The 24,252-nt window shown below is 42.3% G+C and overlaps 1 protein-coding gene across 6 annotated transcripts in view; it reads left to right on the top strand.

Annotated features, from left to right (window-relative positions):
• LOC122550094 (leucine-rich repeat-containing protein 37B-like) overlaps positions 1-24,252 on the top strand; it is a 156,854-nt gene that overhangs the window by 15,742 nt on the left and 116,860 nt on the right. For all 6 annotated transcript variants that reach the window (XM_043690668.1, XM_043690665.1, XM_043690663.1 and 3 more), the window contains exon 2: positions 10,316-10,387. In XM_043690668.1, coding sequence (XP_043546603.1) covers positions 10,316-10,387 — 72 coding nt within the window. The remainder of the gene's footprint in view (positions 1-10,315; positions 10,388-24,252) is intronic.

The raw sequence follows: 24,252 nt of genomic DNA, 5'->3' as shown, positions 1-24,252 counted from the left end.
CATTCCTACCAGTAACTAATATCCGACTTTCAATGTCCAAAGCTGCCCACAGTTTGTGACTTGCAATATTAATTATCTTTCTTTCTCTCCTAATTTTTCTATTTTGTTCTGAAAATCATTTACAAAAAATTGACATCACGTACAGTGCACTTAAGTGCCACTGAAGGCACTAACAGTACAGGTGTGTATTTGTGTGTGTTTTACTCTGGATCCTTCTAAAGACAAATGACAATGGTTTCCTATTATCCATTAGACTAGCTTTTAATTCCGATTTACTAATTGCATTTAATTGTCACCATCTGGTTTGTTGGATTCAAAGTCATATCCCCAGAACATGAGCCTAGTTTTTCAGGTTACAAATCAAGTGACATTACCACTACCCCATCACCTGTATTATAGAAACATAAATAAAAGGAACAGGTGTAAGCCATTCAGCTCTTCAGTCCTGTTCTGCCATTCAATATGATCATGGCCGATCATCCAACTTTGTACCCTGTTCGTGCTTTCACCTCATAACCTTTGATCCGGCCTCAATTTGTTTCTTTGGCAGATAATTTCACAGACTAACCATTCTCTGGGTAAAGAGTGGAGTAGAGTAATTTTATTTGTCATTTCTACCATTTACAACTGGTCCAATAAAAATGAAACTGTGTTCCTCCAGTATCAAGATGCTTTATGAACACACAGGCAACACGAGAGTACAGTCATACACAGGGCAGCATAATGTGCATAGAAAAGTGCAAAACATGCAAGACAGCACAGTAATTCTTGACAATAGGCACAGTTTTAAATAAATTACAATGTAACAATGAATGATCATTAATAAATCATTGTTTTAGCAGCAATTCAAAAAGTTGCCCAAAAAACTGCAAATGGAATAGAGTGTGATCATATAGTGTTATGGAGCCTGATGGCTTGGGGAAAGAAACTATTGCACAGTCTGGCCGTGAGAGACTGAACCTCTGGTATATCTTCTGCCAGATGGCAGGAGGGAGAAGAATTTAAATGAAGGATATATGGGTTCGTCCACAATGCTGTTAGCCTCGTGAATGCAGCATGTGGTGTATATGTCTGAAATGGAGGGAAAAGAAACCCCAATGATCTTCTTAGCTGTCCTCACTATCTGTTGTAAGGTCCTACAGTCTGAGACGGTGCAAGTCCCGAACCAGGCAGTGATGCTAAGGTTGAGGAGGCTCTGGATGTGCTGTACTCCACCACTAACACCATGGAGATGGAACACCCCGAGGCCCTGTTGATTGTAACTGGCGACTTCAATCAAGCCAATCGAAGGAAGGTATTGCCCAAGTACCACCAGAACATTATCTGCCCCACCAGGGGCCCAAATATTTTAGACCACTGCTACATCACTGTGAATGATGCCTACCATTCCATCCCACGCCCTCATTTTGGGAACTCCAACCACAATGCCATGCTTCTTCTCCCAGTTTACAGGCAAAAGTTCAAGCAGGAGATCCCTCGTGGATACAGGTCCAGTGCTGGTCAGAGGAGGCAGAGGATCAACTCCAGTGCTGTCTGGAATTGGTTGATGTTCAAACAGTCCACAGGTACCTTTGACGTGTACGCCACCAACATCACAGACTATGTCAGCAAGTGTGTGGAGGACTGCTTCCAGAGGAAGTCAATCCGGGTGTTCCTCAACAAGAAACCCTGGATGAATCAGGACATACAGAACCTGTTAAAAACCAGATGTGAGGCCTTCAGATCAGGAGACCCACTCAAATATAAGGAATCAAAGTAAGACCTTCGTAGAGCCATTAAAACAGCCAAGAACCAATACTGATCCAAACTGGAGACCCAGTCAGACAACCGGCGACTATGACAAGGACTGAATGACATCACAGGTTTTAAAAAGAGATAGTGCAAGATAGCAGACGATGACACATCCCTCCCAGATCGTCTCAATGCCTTCTATGCTCAGTTTGAGCAGAATATATCTGGAGAGGTAACACCTATTCCGACAAGTCCTGAAGAACCTATCCTAACAGTCACTTCATCAGAGGTCAGATCAGTTTTCCTTCATGTGAATCCAAGGAAAGTGATGGGACCACGTGGAGTACCAGGCCGTGTGCTCAGAGCATGCGCAGATCAACTGGCAGAGTTCTTCTCGGACATCTTCAACCTCTCCCTGAGGCAGGCCACTGTCCCTGCCTTTCAAGAGGGCCAGCATGTATCAATGACTACCGTCCATGGCCCTAACTTCGGTGGTGATGAAGTGCTTTAAAAGGCTGGTCATGGCATTAATCAACTCCAGCCATCCCGCTACTCTTGACCCACTCCAATTTGCTTATCGGACCAACAGATCCAGGTCAGATGCCATATCACTTACCCTTCACTCCTCCTTAGAACATCTTGACACAAAGAACAGCTACATAAGAATCCTACTCATTGACTACAGTTCAGTCTTCAACACTATTACCCCCTTGAGACTGATTACTAAACTTAGTGATCTCGGAATAAGCCCCACTCTCTGCAACTGGATCCTCAGTTTCCTGACCCACAGGCCACAATCAGTGAAGACTGGGGACAATATTTCATCCACATTAACACTCAACACTGGAGCCCCCCAGAGATGTGTACTCAGCCAGGCAAAAGTGAGGACTGCAGATGCTGGAAATCAGAGTCTAGATTAGAGTGGTGCTGGAAAAGCACAGCTGGTTAGGCAGCATCCGAGAAGCAGGAAAATCGACGTTTCAGGCAAAAGCCCGTTGATTTTCCTGCTCCTTGGATGCTGCCTGACCGGCTGTGCGTTTCCAGCACCACTCTAATCTAGACTGTGTACTGAGCCCCCTACTGTACTCACTGTATACCTGTGACTGCGTCGCCAAATTCCAGACTAATGCCATTTACAAATTCACTAATGACACCACCATAGTCTGTCGAATCTCAGATGGTGATGAAACAGATACGTACGGGAGGTGGAAGACCTTGAAAAATGGTGCACTGAGAACAACCTACCTCTCAATGCTGGTAAAACCAAGGAACTCAATATTGACTTTTGGCAGGATGTTACTCATGCCCCCTAAACATTAACAGCACAGAAGTGGAACAAGTGGAGAGTGTCAAGTTCCTGGGAGTGGTCATCCACAACAGATTTTCTTGGACGCACTGGTTACAAAGACCCAACAATGTCTCTTCTTCCTCAGGTAGCTGAGAAAATTTGGCATGTGGCGAATACCCTTGCCAACTTTTATAGGTGAGCCAACGAGAGCATTCTGTCTGGATGTATCACAACCTGATATGGCAACTGTACCATTCAAGATCAGAGGCAGTTACAGAGAGTGGTGAACTCGATCCAGACAATCACAAAGACCAACCTCCCATCTATAGAATCCATCTACCAGGCTCACATCAAGGAAAGGTTGCCAGCATTCTCAAAGATCCATCCCATCCTGGCAATGTTTTTCTACAACCTCAACCATTGTGGAGAAGGTATAGACGCCTGAACACATGCACCAACCAGTTTCAAAACAGTTTCTACTCTACTATTGTTAGAATGCTGAATGGACTCACAAACTCTTAACATTCGCCTGTACCTGTGGTTTTTGTTTTGCCGCTGTTTACCTATTATTTACTTATCTATGTTACTTAACTATGTGATCTGCCTGTATTGCTCGCAAGACAAAGCTTTTCACTGTGCCTTGGTACACGTGACAATAAATTCAATTCAATTCAATTCAATGCAGCTGCTCAGGGTCCTCTTCATAAACCCTCTGTAGAATGTTGTGAGGATGGGGGATGGGAGATGGGCTTTCCTCAACCTGGCGCAGAATGTAGAGATGCTGCTGGGCTTTCATGGTTATGGAGCTGGTGTTGAGGGACCAGGTCAGAAACTCTGCCAGGTGGATGCCAAGAAATTTTGAGCTCTTCATTATATCCACGGGGGAACTTGCGATGTCCAGTGGAGAATGATTGCTCTGTGCCCTCCTGAATTCAACAACTATCTCTTTCATTTTGTCCACGTTCAGAGACAGGTTGTTGGCTCTGCACCAGTCTGTTAGATGCTGCACCTCCAATCTGTATGCTAACTTGTTCCTGTGAATGAGACCCCCTACCATCGTGTCATCTGCGAACTTAATAATATATTTCGAGCTGTGCATCGCTGCATTGTCGTGTGTCAGCAGGGTGAACAGCAGTGGACTGAGCACACAGCCCTGGAGGGCCCCCTATGCTCAGTGTGATGGGTTGGAGATGCTGTTCCCAATTCGAACTGACTGAGGTCGCCCAGTCAGGAAGTCTAGGATCCAATTGGAGTTTCAAGCCCAAAAGACTTGGCTTTCCAATTGAGTGTTGAAGAATGATAGTGTTGAATGCAGAACTGAAGTCAATGAACTGTAATCTGACGTAGGTGTCCTTCTTATCCAGGTGGTAAGGGCCAGATAGAAGGTGGTGGAGATGGCATCTGTGTCATCATGAGCCTCTCGAAGCACTGCATGATGAGTGTTAATGCGGTGGGCTGGTAGTTGTTGAGGCATGGGGATGATAGTAGCAGTCTTGAAGCACGTTGGAACAATGGCACAACTCAGAGAGATGTTAAAGATGTCTGTGAAATCATCCGCCAGCACATCAGAGCATCCTCTGAGCATTCTACCAGGGGTGATATCTGGTCCAGCAGCCTTACGTGGGTTGACTCTGCATAGACATTTCCTCACGTCAGCCGTGGTAAGACACAACACCTAATCATTGGGAGGGGGGATGGTCTTCCTCGCTGCCATATCATTTTGTGCCTCAAACTGTGCATAGAGGTTGTTCAACTCATCCGGAGGGAGGCTTCACCAGCACAAGCAGGCAATGCTGTTCTGTGGTTGGCGATGGCCTGAATACCCTTTCACATACTCTGCATATCACTGCTATCCTGATAAAAGGTTGCATATTCTCTGTGTGTTTGCATGCTTTGCCTCTTTGATGGCCCGGGACAGTTTGGCCCTTGCTATTGTTAGGGCTACCTTGTCATCTGCTCTGAAGGCAGAATCACGGGTCCTCAGTAGCTCACACACCTTTGGTCATCCATGGCTTATGGTTGGGGCGGGAAGTGATGGTCTTAGACACAGTGACATTGTCAATGCACTTGCTAATGTAGCAAATCACTGTGTACTCCTCTAAGATGATGGAGTCGCCATTGGTTGCCGCCTCCTTAAACATGCGCCAGTCAATGTGCTCAAAGCAGTGTTGAAGAGCAGAAATGGTTCCTGCTGGCCAGGTTTTCACCTGCTTCAGAACCAGTTTGACACATTTGACGAGCGATCTGGAATTTATAAAGCAGCAATGTGGTCTGCGGAGCCAAGGTGGGGTTGGGGCTCTGCCCTGTATGCACTGGGGGTGTTAGCATAAACAAGATCCGGCGTGCTATCCCGTCTTGCCACAAAGTCCACAGCTGATGGAATTTAGGGAGCACAGACTTGAGATTCGCATGGTTAAGATCTCCAGCAACAATAAACAGTCCATCGGGGTGTGCATCCTGCAATCCACTAATAACCTCAGACAGTTCATAGAGGGCCTTTCTTAGCATTAGCACTGGGAGGAATATACACCCGACTATAAGGACAGCAGTGAATTACCATGGCAAGTAAAATGGTCTGCATCTAACAATCACAAACTCCACCAGTGATAAGCAATAACTGGAGACTAGTACAGAGTCCTTGCACCATTTCGTGTTGATGTAGACACATAGACCCCACCCTGAACCTCACCGCAGAGAGTTGCATTTCTGTTGGCACGAAACAAGGCAAGCCTGTCTACCCAAATGGTGGTTTCTGGAACTCTGTCGCTAAGCCATGTTTCTGTGAAAGCAAGAACGCAGCAGTTCTAAACTCACGCTGAGAAGCCTGCTGCAATCGAATACAGTCCAAATTATTGTCCAGGAAGCAGACATTGGAGAGCAGAATGGACGGGAGAGCTGATTGGCTAGCGTTTGTTTTTAGCCCAGCACTAACTCTTGCCTCCTTACCATGCTTCCGCCTCTTTGCACACCACTTCTGATGTTTCAACACCCGGCCACTGGCATCAGGCAAGGCTGAGGATTGGAGGTCTGGTCCGCAGCAAACCAAGATCGCGGAACTCTTTCAACAGCTCTCCATTCAGGTTTGTTTTGGCCTGTTTCTGCTGTAGCACTGTTTGCAGACTGTAACAGTATCTGCAAACACCAGGTTTCCTGTTGCTCCTGTGCCTTAGAAAACTGAAATTAAATAGGTCGGGAGAGACCACTGTGAGCTGCTGCCATGCCGCCAGCAATCCTGAACAGTTTACGCTATATCCTTACACTATGACCCCTGGTTCTGGACTCCCCTGCCAAGGAACATTCTTCCTGTATCTACCCACTTTAGTACAGTTAGAATTTTATACTGTCTATGAGATCTCTCATTCTTCAAAACTGCAATGAGTATAGTCCCAACCACTCTCCAAACATTGTAACAAGTGAACTGAACGAGTTAGGATGCCAGTCACCATCAATGCCTTTGTTCTAAAATTCTAATCCTTCATTCAAATCTTTCCATTGTCTCACCTTCTATATCTTTCTTCAGACATGCAGTTCTCCCTCCCCTGCATACTTCCCTGATTCCTCCTTTTTAATCAGATCACTTACTTTAAGGGCAGTTCTAACCTAAGTTCTAATCCACTTATCCAAACTTTCTTGCTCTTTGACTCAACTGTTTTTCTTACATCTTTATTCAGCATCTTGGGACATGTTTCCATCTTAAAGGCACAGTTTAAATGCAAGATAGTTAAAAATTAGGATAAATTAATGCTGTGATAAGTGGCGATGGTTTGGAAGTGGTATCAATTAGTTAGTGGAGCACTTTTATTCATGATATTCATGTATTGTTTGGGTATCATGTAAACCACCTTGACATTTACTGATGGTATATAATTGGAAATTAGTGGAGGTAAGGAATATTGTAAAAAGTTTCAGGAAAAAGTACGTAATTTATCTGAATTAACAGAATATTCAGTTGAATAATGATGAGAATTACATTACATTTTAGATAAAAAGATAAATGAAAGTGTACACTGGGGCAGAAAAGGCATAAAAGGAGACTTAGTAGGATTTGGAAATGGTAAAAAATTATATTCAGTTACAAAGACTGCTTTGGTTGAGCAGTCCGTGAAGGTAATTAATTTAGAATTATTACCAAGAAGGGAGGAAAGGGTGAGGTGAAATTTAGGTTTGCAATAATGTTTACAGGAGCATAAAATTATTTGATGTGAGGAGCAGTCTTTCCAGGCAAAGTGAATAAATATTTAAAGCAAAGAAGAATATGTAACTGTATTCTGTGGTCTTTTAGCTCAGAGACTGAATAATATAAAGCAAAAACAAATTACTACAAGTGTTGGAAATATAAACAGAAAATTCTGGAAATATTCAGCAGGTCCAGCAATCTGTGAAGGGAGTGTTCCCCAAATGCATAGAGATTACTTATTAAGTTACTGTGTGATAGATCTGGGCAATTTACAAAAGGAACAATATGATGAGAAAAAGAAAAATATTTGTGTTGAGACCCTAAAGTGCTTTACATGCAATGGATCACTTTTTAAGTGCAGATACTTAAGTGCAAACAGTATAAGAGTTTAGGAGCAAATTATTACAGATGGTGGAATCTGTACTGAGCTGAAAATGTGTTGCTGGAAAAGCGCAGCAGGTCAGGCAGCATCCAGGGAACAGGAGAATCGACGTTTCGGGCATAAGCCCTTCTTCAGGAATCTGTACTGAAAACAACAAATGCTGGAGATGATAACGGGCCAGATATCATCCATGGAGAGAGAGCAAGCTAATGTTTTGAGTCTAGATGACTCTTCATCAGAGCTACCTAGACTCAAAACGTTAGCTTGCTCTGTGTGACCTGCTGTGATCTCCAGCATTTGTTATTTCAATATAAGAATGTATGCAGTTTAGAAAAGGTTAAGCCTGAATAATACTTCAAGTTGAACAACTTCTGAAGAAAGTAGTGTAGATAGTTTGGTGAAAGAAAGTCCTGAAACTGATGTCAGGAAACATTCGGACACTTAAAAAAAAATTACAATTGTCTTTCAGATACGTTAGGGGAAGGCAAAATAAATTGTTTAAATTATTCAAGTAGACACTATAAGGCACAAGGGTGTGTTAGGGAAAGATTACATGCTTGGGAAATATTTAAACAAAGGTATTTAGAACAAAGGGAGCCCACTTTTTTGATAATTAAATTGTGCTTCTAACCTTCTTGTCTATATTAGAACATAGAACAATACCGCGCACAACAGGCCCTTTGGCCCTCAATGTTCCGCCGACCTGTGAACGAATCTAAGCCCAACCCCCTACACTATCCCATCATCATCCATGTGTATTTCCAAGGATTGTTTAAATTTCCCGAATGTGGCTGCATTATCTACATTGGCAGGCAGGGCATTCTACGCCCTTACCACTCTCTGAGTAAAGAACCTGCCTCTGACATCTGCCTTAAATCTTTCACCCCTCAATTTGTAGCTATGTCCCCCCCCGTACATCTGACGTCATCATCATAGGATAAAGACTTTCACTGTCTAACCTATCTAATCCTCTGATCATCTTGTATGTTTCTATCAAATCCCCTCTTAGCCTTCTTCTTTCTAATGAAAACAGACCCAAGTCTCTCAGCCTTTCCTCATAACACCTTCCCACCAGACCAGGCAACATCCTGGTAAATCTCCTCTGCACCTTTTCCACTCCTTCCACATCCTTCCTGTAATAGGACGACCAGAACTGTATACAGTATTCCAAGTGAGGCATACTAGCGTTTTGTGTAGTTGCAGCATGACATTACGGGATTGAGGGAACTCAATCCCTCTACCAATGAAACCTAACACACCGTATGCCTTCTTAACAGCACTATCAACCTGGGTGGCAACTTTCAGGGATCTATGTACATGGACTCCAAGATCTCTCTGCACATCCACACTACCAAGAATCTTTCCATTGATCCAGTATTCTGCCTTCCTGTTATTTTTCCCAAAATGAATCACCTCACATTTATCTTATTAAGTAAATGTCTGTAGAAGTTATATTTCTTTTGCTGAGGCAATAAGAGTTCAGTGCCTTTCATGGAAGTAAAGTGGCTCAATTTTATGATGGTTCTGTGATGTGGAAAATAAGTCCTCAACTTTAGTTCTGCACATCTAACTGGTGTAGCACACACAAACCTGTTTCACTACTGCAAAAGCTTGGTCACTGTCACTGTGAACTGCATTATTTTAGATTTGACCTAATAAATAAATGAGCTAGATTATATTATATTATATGAGCCCTAAAACACAGACTTTGATAAATTGGTAGACAACACAACTTGTATTTATGTAGCACCTTTGTCACAATTAAATGTCTCAAGGCACTTCACCCAGCCATTATAAAAGAAAATATGATACTGGGCACATAGAGATCGAAGAGTATGGTGCTGGAAAAGTACAGCCAGTCAGGCAGCATTCAAGGAGCAGGCGCATTGACGTTTTGGCAGAAGTCGATTCTCATGCTTCTCGGATACTGCCTGACCGGCTGTGCTTTTCCAGCGCCATACTTTTCGACTCTGATCTCCAGCATCTGCAGTCCTCACTTTGTCCTGGGCACATACAGATGTTAAGGTAAATGATCTAAAACTTGGTAAAAGAAGTAGAGAAGTGTGGTGAAGGAGAAAAATGAGTCAGAAAAGTTGAGAGATGCTGCGAGGGATTTTCTGGAGCTTAGGGTTGGATCCAGCATGCTTGCCTGACCAGTCTTTCCCCTTCCACCACTATCACCACCATTCTCTCAGCTGAACAGACTCATGGTTAAACTAGGTATGATGGACAGCAACATAATGGACACTGCCCAGTTTCTCAGAGGGTACCATAAAAGGGAAAAACCTATCTGTGGTGTTTGAAGATATTGTCTGTTGAAATAAACTGGCCATGTACAACAAAGACAATTAGCATTGCTGCTGATCGTTTCAACATTCATCAAACCCAATCCAACCTCATACATTGCAACCTTGTATATCTAAGACTTGACTGGTTGTGGATCATCCAGCAGACTGTTTCCAGCAGTCTCAGTGCCAAGCTGGTCATGAGGCTGCTGATTGGAGAACCCAGCACTGATGTCATGCAAGTACTGTGGACTTGCACCACAACATGGATTGCAGAGGAACTAGTGGTGCATGTTTTATAAGGAATAATGTAACTTTGAGAAAAGCAAACTTAGAGATTTTGTGGCATATGAAAAATGCAATAAATTAAGCTTGAATTATTTAACCACTTATATTCAGTATTGATGTTTGGTCTGGCCTGTGATGTTTTACAATATTTATTTTCACTTTAGGGATTTTCGAGATAACAACGTTTCATTCATATGGAAAGACAACTGGTTATTTTATCCAGGTGCAGAATATCTGTGAGTATATTTGTGAGTTGCTGTAATAATAAATTATTTAACACAAGTCATGTTCTATTCTTTTTCCCTAACTTAGGTTGATTGTAAGGTTAATACATCAAAACCAACTCTCTGTCTGACCATTGATGGTTAATTAAAAACAAAAGATTAATTTTGTGTAACAAAGTATTATTAACACTGACTTTATTTCCTATTAGTTGACTGAATTTTGCAACAGTGGAAAGCAGTTGAGCGTATTGGATGCAGCAGAAGCTTTGATAAGCTAACTGATCAGCTCCCTCAATACCATATTCCAGCATAATGCCCTTATCCCTTGATATAATTCTTAGCTAGAAATCTATCAAACCCTGTTTTGACCTTACGTTATGACTAAGTTTCTACCACTCCCTGTTATAGAGAATTCCAAAGGTTTGCCACTCTCTGAATGATGATGTTCATCCTCATATCAGTCCTTAAATGGCTTGCCTTTTATTTTGAAACTGTGTTCCCTGGTTCTTCTTCTCACAGCCAGATAGAACATCCTGTCTGCATCTATTCTGTCTGTCCCTTTAATTACTCTGTGTGTTTCTATGAGACCACCTCTCATTTTTTCTGAATTCAAGTGAATATAGGCCCAGTCTCTTCAATCTCTCTCCACTGGACAGTCCTGCCATCCTAGGCATCAGTCTGGTGAACCTCTGCTGCACTCCCTGTAAGGCATTTTTTTATTTGTTCATGGGATGTGGGTGTCACTGACTAGGCCAGCATTTATTACACATCCCTAATTGCTGTGGGTCTGAAGTCACATCTCGGCCAGATCAGGTAAGCATAGCAGATTTCTTTTCCGAAAGAAATATAGCAAACCAGATGGGTTTTTTGAATTGAATTGAATTGAATTTATTGTCACATTGTACCGAGGCACAGTGAAAAGCTTTGTCTTGCGAGCAATACAGGTAGATCACATAATTAAGTAGCATAGATAGTAAATAATAGGTAAACAGCGGCAAAAACAAAAACACAGGCATGGGCGAATGTTAAGAGTTTGTGAGTCCATTCAGTATTCTAACAACAGTAGGGTAGAAACTGTTGCGAAACTGGCTAGTACGTGTGTTCAGGCTTCTGTACCTTCTCCCCGATGATAGAGATTGTGGAAAACATTGCCATGGTGGGATAGATCTTTGAGAATGCAGGCGGCCTTTCCTTGACAGCGGGCCTGGTAGATGGATTCTATAGATGGGAGGTTGGCCTTTATGATTGTCCAGGCTGAGTTCACCAATCTCTGTAACTGTCTCCGATCTTGAATGGTACAGTTGCCATACCAGGTTGTGTTACATCCAGACAGAATGCTCTCAATGGTGCACCTATAAAAGTTGGCAAGGGTATTTGCTGTCATGCCAAATTTCCTCAGCTGCCTGAGGAAGAAGAGACATTATTGGGCCTTTGTAACCAGTGCGTCCACATTTAGAGTCCAAGAAGGCTTGTTGTGGATGACTGCTCTGAGGAGTTTGACACTCTCCACTTGTTCCACTTCTGTGCTGTTAATGTGTAGGGGGCATGAGTAACATCCTGCCGAAAGTCAATATTGAGTTCCTTGTTTTGCTGGCATTGAAAGCTAGATTGTTCTCAGTGCATTATTTTTCCAGGTCTTCCACCTCCTGTCTGTAGCCTGTTTTGTCGCCATTTGAGATTCGACGGACTATAGTGGTGTCATCAGTGAAATTGTAAATGGCATTAGTTTGGTATTTGGCAACTCAGTAATGGGTATACAGTGAGTACAGTAGGGGGCTGAGTACATGTCCCTGGGGCGGCTCCAGTGTTGAGTGTTAGTGAGGATGAAATATTGTTCCCAGTCTTCACTGATTGTGGCCTGTGGGTCAGGAAACTGAGGATCCGGTTGCAGAGAGTGGGGCTTATTCCGAGATCACTAAGTTTAATAATCAGTCTTGAAGGGATAATAGTGTTGAAGGCTGAACTGTCACCAGTGAGTAGGATTCTTACGTAGTTGTTCTTTGTGTCAACATGTTCTCGGGAGGAGTGAAGGGCAAGTGATATGACATAATTGACGGTGGTTAAATGGTTGCCATCGGCTCAATTTCTCTATCCCAGATTTTATTCAAATTTCACCATCTGCTGTTGTGGGATTCAATACCATGACTCAGAACATAACTAGAGATTCTGGATTACACGTCCAGTCACATTATCACTGCATCACAATCTCCTCAGGTATTTCCTTTCTAAGGTAAAGGGTCAGAATTGCACACAACACTGCAGGTGTGGTATCACCGATGTAAAATGTAACTGAAGCAAGACTTTTTTGCTCCTGTATTAAAGTTCCCTTGTGATAAAGACTATCATTGGTGCTGAAGATTTATCCACCATACACCTCCATTTCTGCCTTGCACCATCCTGGAACCATTTATCCTGCACTATCTGTTGCAGTTCAGTCATTGTACATTTGAACATGACTCAGTTAATTTTTTTTTATTTACCTTCCTTTTTTATTTTTGACTGCACAGTCACCTGGTTCATATTCTGGTGTCCTATACTTGTACCCAACGGAGGATTTATTTATTTCTCCATCATAAAGCATTTTAGTGTTCTTAAATCAAGTATCAGGATTGCTCTATTTGAGTTTCAAAATAAAACCAACATTTGGATTGCACCATAAAATATACACCTTTCTTTAATTAATTAAAACATTTTGTAGTGATTGTAACAAGATCAGCCAGGTGGACATCATAAAATGAGATCCCTGGACAGGTTGGAGGATCTCATAGAGTCATAGAGTCATCGAGACGTACAGAACTCGTCCATGCCGACCAGATATCCTAAAAATTAATCTAGTCCTATTTGCGAGCACTTGGACCATGTCCCTCTAAACCCTTTGTATTCATATACCCATCCAGATGCCTTTTAAATGTTGTAATTGTACCAGCCTCCACCACTTCCTCTGGCAGCACACTCCATACACATACCATCCTTTGTGTAAAAACGTTGCCCCTTAGGCCCCTTTTAAAAATTTCCCCTCTCACCCTAAACCTATGCCCTCTAGTTCTTGGGGCATGGATTGGGTAAATAGACCTTGTCTACTTACCCAATCCATGCCCCAAATGATTTTATAAACCTCTATAAGATCGCCCCTCAGCCTCTGACACTCCAGGGAAAACAGCCCCAGCCTCTTCCTGTAACTCAAATCATCCAACCCTGCCAACATTCTTGTAAATCTTTTCTGTACTGTTTCAAGTTTCACAACATCCTTCCGATGGGAGGGAGACCAGAATTGCACACAGTATTCCAAATGTGGCCTAACCAACGTCCTGTGCAGCTGCAACATGATCTCCCAACTCCTATACTTAATGCTTTGACCAATAAAGGAAAACATACCAGATACTTTTTTTCAATATCCTATCTACCTGACACTCCACTTTCAAGAAAGTATGAACCTGCACTCGAAGGTCTCTTTGTTCAGCAACACTCCCCAAGACCTTACCATTAAGTGTATAAGTCCTGTTCTGACTTGCCTTTCCCAAATACAGCAGTTGACATTTATCTAAATTAAACTCCATTTGCCACTCCTCAGCCCATTGTCTCATCTGATCAAGATCCCATTGTACTCTGAAGTAGCCTTCTTCGCTGTCCACTACACCTCCAATTTTGGTGTCATCTGCAAACTTACTAATTACACCTCCCATGTTCACATGCAAATCATTTATATAAATGACAAAAAGCAGTGGACCCAGCACCGATCCTTGTGGCACACCACTGTTCACAGGCTTCCAGTCTAAAAGGCAACGCTCCACCACCACCCTCTGTCTTCTACCTTCAAGCCAGTTCTGTATCCAAATGGCTAGTTCTCCCTGTATTCCGTGAGACTTGACCTTGCTTACCAGTCTACAATGAGGAACTTTGTTCAATGCCTTACTTGAAGTCCATATAGATTACATCCACTGCTCTGCCCTCATCAATCATAGAATCCTTACAGTGTGGAAACAGGCCATCGGCCCTCCAAAGAGTAACCCACCCAGACCCATTCCCCTACCCTAGTACTCTATATTTACCCCTAAGTAATGCACCTAACTTACTCATCCCTGAACACTGTGCACAATTCTAGTATGGCCAATTCACCTAACCTGCACATCTTTGGATTGTGGGAGGAAACCAGAGCATCCGGAGGAAACCCTTGCAGACACGTGGAGAATGTGCAAACTCCACGCAAACAGTCACCCGAGGTTGTAAGCAAACCCGGATCCCTGGCATTGTGAGGCAGCAGCGCTAACCTCTAAGCCACTATGACACCCCCTTCGTTGCTTCTTCAAAAAACTCAATCAAGTTTGTGAGACATGATTTTCCACGCACAAAACCATTTTGACTATCTCTAATCAGTCCTTGCCTTTCCAAATGCATGTAAATCTTGTATCTCAGGAACAACGTGCCCACCACTGATGTCAGGCTCACTGGTCTATAGTTCCCTGGCTTTTCCTTACCCCCTTTCTTAAACAGTGGCACCATGTTAGCCAACCTCCAGTCTTCCGGCACCTCACCTGTGACTACAATGATATAAATTTCTCAGCAATTGGCCTAGCAATCACTTCCTTAGGTTCCCACAGAGTTCTAGGGTGCACCTGATCAGGTCCTGGGGATTTATCCACCTTTATGTGTTTTAAGACATTCAGCACCTCCTCCTCTGAAATATGGACATTTTTCAAGATGTCACCATCTACTTTCTGCATTCTATATCTTCCATGTCCTCCACAGTAAATACTGATGCAAAATACTCGTTTAGTATCTCCCCATCTGTGGTTCTGCTCACAGGCTGCCTTGCTGATCTTTGAGGGGCTCTGAACTCTCCCTCATTACCCTTTTGTCCTTAATGTATTTGTAAAACCCCTTTGGATTGTCCAAAACCCTATTTGCCAAAGCTATCTCATGTCCCACTTAAGTATACTCCTACTGCCTTTATACTCTTCTAAGAATTCACTTTATCTCTGCTGTCTATACTTGATATTTGTTTCCTTCTTTTTCTTAACCAAAACCTCAATTTCTCTAATCATCCAGCATTCTCCACACCTGCCAGCCTTGCCTTTTACCGTAACAGGAATATACTGTCTCTGGACTCTTGTTATCTCATTTTTGAAGGCTTCCCATATCCAGCTGTCCTTTTACCCGTGAACATCCGCCCCCAATCAGCTTTTGAATGTTCTTGCCTAATACCGTCAAAATTGGCCTTCCTCCAATTTAGAACTTCAACTTTTAGATCCAGTCTATCCTTTTCCATTACAAGTTAGTCAACACCTAGCATATCAATCCCAAAAAGGGAAAGCTGCAGCCATTGTGTTTTGATTAATCTTTTGTCCTGCTCCCCACCTGTCAGCCTTGTCCTTCCTAAGTGTTTTTTTTTCAGTGTCATTTAACATCTTCTTAACTGGAGCTGTTCTTGTCAAATTGCATTGAATCTCTTTTTAACTATCATTCTGTATACAGAAGCTTTTTGAATGAAACTGTATTTTTGATTGGGTATTAAAAAAAACTCATGCATGAATGACCCTTATTCATTTCTCCAGTCATGTTCTTTTATTTAGAAATTTGACTGCTTTTGCTGGCCTCCACAAATGGGGTATGCATGATTTTAAGCTTCTGTTCTAGCACATATGGACTTAAGAAATAGGAGCAGGAATAGGCCATTCAGCACTTCATGCCCCATGCCTCAATCTCAGCTCGCACCAGCTCCTCATAGCCCTTATTCTTCAAAATTTAAATAATCTATCCACATCCTCTTTAAATACTTCCAGTGATCTTCCCTTCACAATTCTCTGAGGTAGGGAATTCCAGACATTCATTACCTTTTGAGAGAAGACATTCCTTCACATTTCAGTTATAAATGAGCATCCCCTTAACCTACAATTGTGTCCTTTAGTTTGAGATTTGCCCGTTATTTGAAACATCTTCTCAACGTCTCTCTGTCAAGCTCCCTCAGACTCTTTAATGTTTTAATCAGATTACTCCTCTTTCTTCTAAGCTTTATTGAATGAAGGCCTAAATTGTTTAGTTATTCATGATAAGTCTGCCTCCTCATCCCAGAAGTCAATCTAGTGAATCACTTTTGAACAGTCTTCAATTCAATATATCCTTTCTTAAATTTGGGGACCTAAACTATACATGGTACTCCAGGTGCAGCCTCACGAAAACCCTTGTAACAAGCCTTCACATTTTTAAACTGCAACTTCACAAAATGAAGACCAAAATTCTATTGGCCTTCTTAATTATTTGCTGCACTGCATGTTGACATTTTGTGGTTCCTGCACAAAAACACCCATAAACCTCTGTGCTGCATTTGTATTGGAGTTCTCCCAAAATAATATTAAATAATATGATTACAAACCATGATTATTGTTTCCTTTGTTTTCAAATGCAAGGAGAAACTTAATATAGAAACAATTGAGGCTGTGATATTTACTTCCGGTTCATACATGATGCAAAAATTATGTTATGATTCAAAATTGGATAGATGGATGAAGGGAATGTGGAATGGGATGAGTAAATAAAATATGATCAGGAATGGAGAATAAAGCAACACAGACTTGTTGGGCTGGATAGCTTGGTTTTATACGTTGTAACTTCAGTGGATGGAATTTTCACTTCCCTTGTGTGACATGGGCAATGATGGGAAAATTGGGGAGAAAACACAATGTCAATATTGAGAAAATGTTTTACAGTTTTCTGCTTAGGATAAAATGGCAAATTCAGAATTTTTGTCTTGAGCATTGCCTGTCTTATTTCCATCTGTATCTAATAATGAGCTCAATTTTCCATAGGAGGGGACTGGCAGTTCTACGGGGCAGCCACTCTGGTCTATATGAGAAATATATCTGGCCAACAAGGGCATGGGCATTCTGAAAGCCATGAACCCTGAGGATAATAATTACATAAAGGGACTCACCATGAACAATGGGAGTCTGAAAGTTCATTGGGGCCACAGAGTCAAAACCACAAAAGGAATATAAAGGATTGAGTGTCAGCCTGTGTCTTAGGCAGAGCCTGGCACTCACTCACAAGAACACAAAGTTGGGAATTGCCATGTCAAATCAAAAATCAACTGTGCAGTAAATGTCCAAAATGACTCAGCCTGTGAAGTGGATGGAGTAAGTTGTTGTGTTTTTTTTCTTTTGGGGTGGACTGAAACTTAGGAAGTTCAGGACTAGCTTGCGGCAATTGCAATAACCGTGACAGCAGTCGTTTAGTAATGCCACCTTTCTGGCTTCAATTTATACTTCATCGTCAGGTCATTCATTGCCCTCAATAAGCAATACGAATTATGGCTTCAAGCAATCATGACTGTTACATTGTATGTATGAATTGCGTTGTATGCATGCCTCCTAACCATGTCAGCAAAACAACTATAATCAGACAAACATAAAATCAACCCCTGAGCCTTTCGTATCAGAAAAAAACTTGCTTTATTGGGATTGGAAGATAATGTTTTGCAGCTTCCACATTCACTTAGTGAGTAGTAGGTATGCAAGGACATGGTCCGTGAATGTAAGGGTGCCTTTTCTTTGGGAACAATACTACCATGTTGGCTTACAGAGAGAATTCTGCTTCCCAATTTGCATGAAAACATTGCTTGTGCAATGCAATCTTGCCAAAATGTACATGCCAATGTGCTCCTTATTGAACAAACTTTTCTTTGAGAAGCTTTCATGCCACACCATGTGAGGACATAACATGAAGCTTACTTGTGAAGGATGAGAGGTCTCAGCACTTGCTTCAGTAACATTACATTATCCTTCTGACCATTCCCACAAGCTATCTGCTGATGAACCAGCATGGGTAGTGTATGGCTGCAGTCCTTGTGGCCTTGGTTGAAATGTGAACACAGCATAGAAAAGGATAGTGATGACAACATCATTAACAAGAATGTCCTCTGGCTCCTGTGTATTCTTCAGAGGGAGAAGCAACAGCTAAAAAGCAACTGATGAGGTGGAGGACAAGAATTAGCCCTCTTCTCTACTGGCTTCGCTGTCAATTTCTTCAACTGTTTGAAAGATCTGCTGGAGAAGGACTTGCGCCCATAAAGAGTGGGTGGAAATCCCATCCTGGGTAACCATTAAGGGCACAGCTGCCCTGAAGTTTTAGCCTGGTAGCTTGTGTTAGGAGCAGCTGGGGACGTGGCAGCTCTTAATTCTCAATCCATAAATGCATCCAGAATGTAATAAATGATTTTCTCCATCTGCACATGCCCTTCCCTTGTGATGTGGAGAATCAAACAGATTGGCAGTGGGTTTCTCCCATTGCTGACTACCCCCTGGTGCAATTGCACCTGCTTTGCTTTGAGAGTACCTTATCACCAACCACCAGGGTTCACCAACAGAACAGATTTATACTCCATAAATATTCAACTTATTTTAACTATTGAATGCCACATTTTGGAGATCTGCTTGAAAAATTTCAGAACTTCCATGATTTGAACATATTAGTGAACTCACAGGTTTTGCTTCCTTCCAAGGTCTTCAGGCAATGGTTGCTGGGAGATGAGGGCTACTCCCTTCAAACATAGCTCACACCTGTATGAACCCCTTCAACTGATCATCCTAGTTTGTTGTACTTGTGTCAAGGCCTTCTGCTGGATGTTCAAAACACCTGCATCATTCAGGCTCAGATTCTCAAGTCACTCTAAGACAGAGATCCTCTCTGGAATCTGGATGTAATTTTATGAGCTTACTGCAGTTTATGCAGTGAAAACTCTGCTCATATAAAACCTATTTGAAGGAACAAATGAGCAAAATGTCAGATAGTTGAGATTTTTAAAATATCTAGCATGGAACTCTGAGCTGGACAGAATGTAGGTTACCTCCCATCCTTACCCTGTCCCACCAATTTCATTCCCACAATCACAGCAGACCTGTGTGGCCAAACCATAGTCCAATAGTTAACATAACTTCTCCACTTTTCAATTCCATGCCTCTAGAAATGAAACTCAGTGCTTTTTTTTTGTTTACAAACTGTTAATCTGGAGTGGAACTTGTAGTGATTAGTCTATTTGAGCTCGAAGATGGAAATCATAGGCCTTGGTGTTGGTCTTGGCCCAAGCTCCCCACCCTACCTTTAACCTATCCACAAAGGGTACCTGAGAGCTCCAGGTCATAGTTATTGGGGGTGATGTGCCCACCCAATTCAGGGCCCTGCTTCTGCCCCATATTGACATGCAGCTTCCCAGTAATGAATAGTCTCCCAATTCTTCCAACCAAAACAAACCACCTCACATATATGTGTGTTGAAGTTCATTTGCAAATTATTTGTCATTCTGCAAGCTTATTAATGTCCTCCTGTAATTTGTTGCAGTCCTTCTCAGTATTGACTATCCCATTAATGAAGTAGCTGAAGAAAGTTGAGCTTGGGACAATGTCCTGTGGAACTGCTGCAACAATGTCCAAGGGCTGAGATGATTGGTCTCTAACAACCACAGCCATCTTTTTTTGTGCCAGGTATGACTCCATTCTTGGAGAATTTTCCCCATAGTTTTAACCAGGGTTCCTTGATCCCTCAGATCTTCAAATGCTGCTTTTATGTCAAGTGCAATCATTCACCATGTTCCCTCTAAGCTACGCAGCCAGCCATTCTGAGGGTTTATGCACCCTATTGGCACGCAGATGCATTTTCTACTGTTTCCAGAAGCTTTTCCTGCGCACAGATCTCATAGGTCTGTGCAATAGCAGAAAAATTAGAGGGAATGTAGGTCATTCCCACCTCTCACTCTATCAACATAGCCGAGTTGTTGCTTTTGCTGTGTCCACTGTTGGAGCTATGTGAACTAACCAAATTGACTGAAAGCTGGCATTTATGATGCAGAGACAGAGCATATATATTGTGACGATACTACCCCTTTAATAAGGTTATTTTGTCCTTTTTTTTAAGAGAGGTCAAAAGGCAGAGGTGTTGAAATGTGTCTGGCAAAGTGTTTTGTTTAACAATGGCCAGTTCTCCCAGTTCAGATTTTTCTAGTTTCCTTTAGCTGTAACAATGAGAAGCTGCTGCAGTCTAGAGAAAGCTTCAGCAGACAATTCTTGATTTACTTCTCTCTTTGAAATCTTTCCTGCCTGTAAGAACCTGTGTTTGAATTTACCTTTTGCTAAGGAATGTGTTAATGGGATGTTATGTGAATTCGAATAGCTCCTTAAGTTGCAGTATTGAACCGGTTAAGTTTTCAAATAGTTAAATTATTCTAAATTCAGCTATTTTGTTCATGTTTTAATTGTAGTGTTTAAATCAATTCTGTTTGCTTAAAGCTGAGTGGATTGACCAGCTGCATTACACCTGGAATATTCACTTCATATCTGCTTTTAAACAAGACAAAGTTAGGCTCTGGGCTACCTTCTTGATATATTTTGAGGAGGTCTGGTCTGGTCCATAACAGTGGTAAAAACAATGACTGCAGATGCTGGAAACCAGATTCTGGATCAGTGGTGCTGGAAGAGCACAGCAATTCAGGCAGCATCCGACGAGCAGCAAAATCGACGTTTCGGGCAAAAGCCCTTCATCAGGAATTAAGGCAGAGAGCCTGAAGCGTGAAGAGATAAGCTAGAGGAGGGTGGGGGTGGGGAGAAAGTAGCATGGAGTACAATAGGTGAGTGGGGGAGGAGATGAAGGTGATAGGTCAGGGAGGAGAGGGTGGAGTGGATAGGTGGAAAAGGAGCTAGGCAGGTCGGACAAGTCCGGACAAGTCAAGGGGACAGGGCGGAATCGGAAGTTTGAAACTAGGATGAGGTGGGGGAAGGGGAAATGAGGAAGCTGTTGAAGTCCACATTGATGCCCTTGGGTTGAAGTGTTCCGAGGCGGAAGATGAGGCATTCTTCCTCCAGGCGTCTGGTGGTGAGGGAGCGGCGGTGAAGGAGGCCCCCATAAGTGTTGAATTTCTGGTTAAGAATGGTTGCAAGATCTTAAGTCTTGTTTTTCAGTCTCAAGTACTAGGCTAAGATATTGAAGGTGTAGTTAGTCATAACCTTGGAGTCATACAGCATGGAATCATGAAGCAACTGCCTCCTGTTTGTTACTTGTCTACTGTCGGTCATATTTGGGATAGATATAGAGTTTCTACTTGATCATTTTTTTTAAGACTGTTTAGCTCTGTCTATGCCATGCTGCTTTTGCTGTTCAACATACACATAATTTTGTCTTGTAGTTTCACCAAGATTAGTACTTTATTTTCAGTATCAGAGAATACCTACAGTGTGGAAACAGGCCAGTAAGCTCAACAAGTCCACATCGACCCTCCGAAGGATAACCCACCCAGACCCATTCCCTTCCCCTATCGTTCTACATTTTCCATGACTAATGCAGCTAACCTGCAAATATTTGGACTGTGGGAGAGAATCCACACAGACATGGGGACAATGTGCAAACTCCATGCATGAGGATGGAATTGAAACCCAGTCCCTGGCACTGTGAGATAGCAGTAGCTAACCACTGAGCCACTCTACTGCCCTTGAAGCACAGAGACTGTTATACATGACACAGTCTTCATTAAACCAGGATTCGTTATGACAATTGGTGATGCAGGACTGAATTTACAGATTACGTTCTGAGCAGCACCTCCCAAATTTCTGATGTTTGCTTGCTCTCTTCTCAAACTGTTCCAATTTAGCATTCAGGTTAGCACATTGCATGAGAACAATGTCCTCAGTCTGAAGACGGGATCTAGCCCTCACAAGGATTGTGTGGTGATCACTCCTACCTGTGCTGCGATGGCCAACTGATTTATGGCAGCAGGTTGGTCAGACCAGGGTCAGGAGTACTGTACCTTCATGTTGTTTCTCTCAGCTCCTGCCTTAAGCTCAGTCTGGCATTGTTGTGCTTCAGGATTCAGCCAGCGAAGTTTGAAGATTTAAAAAATGTGAACTATCAGTATGAGAAACATTTCATCCTGTGAGGTTGACTAATGCTCCAATGATTGCCCAACTCACAAGTGACACAATCAGTCAGTAGACAATAGACAATAGACAATAGGTGCAGGAGTAGGCCATTCTGCCCTTCGAGCCTACACCACCATTCAATATGATCATGGCTGATCATCCTTAATCAGTATCCTATTCCTGCCTTATCTCCATAACCATTGATTCCACTATCCTTGAGAGCTCTATCCAATTCTTTCTTAAATGAATCCAGAGACTGGGCCTCCAGTGGGGCAGAGCATTCCACACAGCCACCACTCTCTGGGTGAAGAGGTTTCTCCTCATCTCTGTCCTAAATGGTGTACCGCGTATTTTTAAGCTTTGCCCTCTGGTTCGGCACTCACCCATCAGTTTCCTGCCTCCAGAGTGTCCAACCCTTTAATAATCTTATATGTCTCAATCAGATCCCCTCTCAGTCTTCTAAACTCAAGGGTATACAAGCCCAGTCGCTCCAGTCTTTCAGCGTAAGGTAGTCCCGCCATTCCAGGAATTGACCTCGTGAACCTACGCTGCACTCCCTCAATAGCCAGAATGTCTTTCCTCAAATTTGGAGACCAGAACTGCACACAATACAGGATCTGACACTTTGTATATCTTTGGGACAAGAAGGATTCAAAGGAAAGTGATGCTCAAATGGAATTATTTGAAGAGAATCTTGGCACGTTTACACTGTCATTACTTTCTTGGCTATGGAATACTTTGATTCCAAAAAGAACATTGTTTTTTTAGTGCCAAGGATAAATTTAAGTATAAGGGAATGTTATAATAGCATTAGAAGACATGGATAGGTGTTAATGATAGTTCTAATAGGAAGACCAACAATATTGTTGAGTTAGATAACAATCCATGACTATGTTGGTCTTTTAAAGACAAGTTTATTTGCCAAGATAAATATCTGGCTGATAAACTAAACAAATACTTCACTTCAGTTTTCATTTCTGAAGATGATGCCACTGCTCAGTATTGCAGGATGGACTTGAATGTAAAATTGCTTTGTTTGAAGCAATGCAAAACAGCTTTGACTGATATTAATTTGCCTCCAGTTGATGGTTTGCTGCAGGGTCTGATGTAATTTACTGCAGAGTGGAAAAGGAAATGGAGCAGGTCATGCATGAGCCACTGATGCTTGGAAATTTACAGGCTCGTGTGTTTGCCTTGGGTGGGATCATAGCTCTGGGTAGTATTATGAAATATGATTAATCTGCTGGAGAGTTTAACAGTTATTAGAGCTGATGCAGATGGATTTAGGAGTGAAGTTTTGGCTCTCTAACATGATTGAGTTCTTTAAGAAAATGAGCAGAATAGTGGGTGAAGTTATTTATGTTGCTATTGTTCAGTTTAATTGCCATCAAAAGCACTTGATGGATTGCAGCACAGAAAAATTAAGAAAAATTAGATCTCATGGGATTGAATGATAGCAATTATGTTGGATAGGTAGCTGATTGAAATCATGCAAGTCGATTGTTGTTATTAATGGCAAAAGGATCAGATTACAGAGTCCTGAGGAACTTCCCAGTGAGTCCACTGCTTTTCATCAGTCTCCTTAAGATATCAGGAGAAACATGCCTGGTTCAAGGGCTATTATAAATATTTTCCAACTAAACTGCTCAGGGCGGCACGGTGGCACAGTGGTTAGCACTGCTGCCTCACAGCGGCAGAGACTTCCCACCTCAGTGACTGTATGGAGTTTCCTCCGGGTGCTCCGGTTTCTTCCCACAACCCAAAAATGTGCAGGTTAGGTGAATTGGCCATGCTAAATTGCCCATAGTGTTAGGTGAAGGGGTAAATGTAGGAGAATGGGTCTGGGTGGGTTGCGGGTCGGTGTGAACTTGTTGGGCCGAAGGGCCTGTTTCCACACTGTAAGTAATCTAATCTAAATACTATTACACATCCGTGGAGCAGGTAGGACTAGAACTTTGGCATACTGGTCCAGAAGTAGGG

The sequence above is a fragment of the Chiloscyllium plagiosum genome, chromosome 5 (assembly GCF_004010195.1).
Source record: "Chiloscyllium plagiosum isolate BGI_BamShark_2017 chromosome 5, ASM401019v2, whole genome shotgun sequence".
Taxonomy (NCBI): Eukaryota; Metazoa; Chordata; class Chondrichthyes; order Orectolobiformes; family Hemiscylliidae; genus Chiloscyllium; species Chiloscyllium plagiosum.
This window is presented reverse-complemented; position numbering and strand designations above follow the sequence as displayed.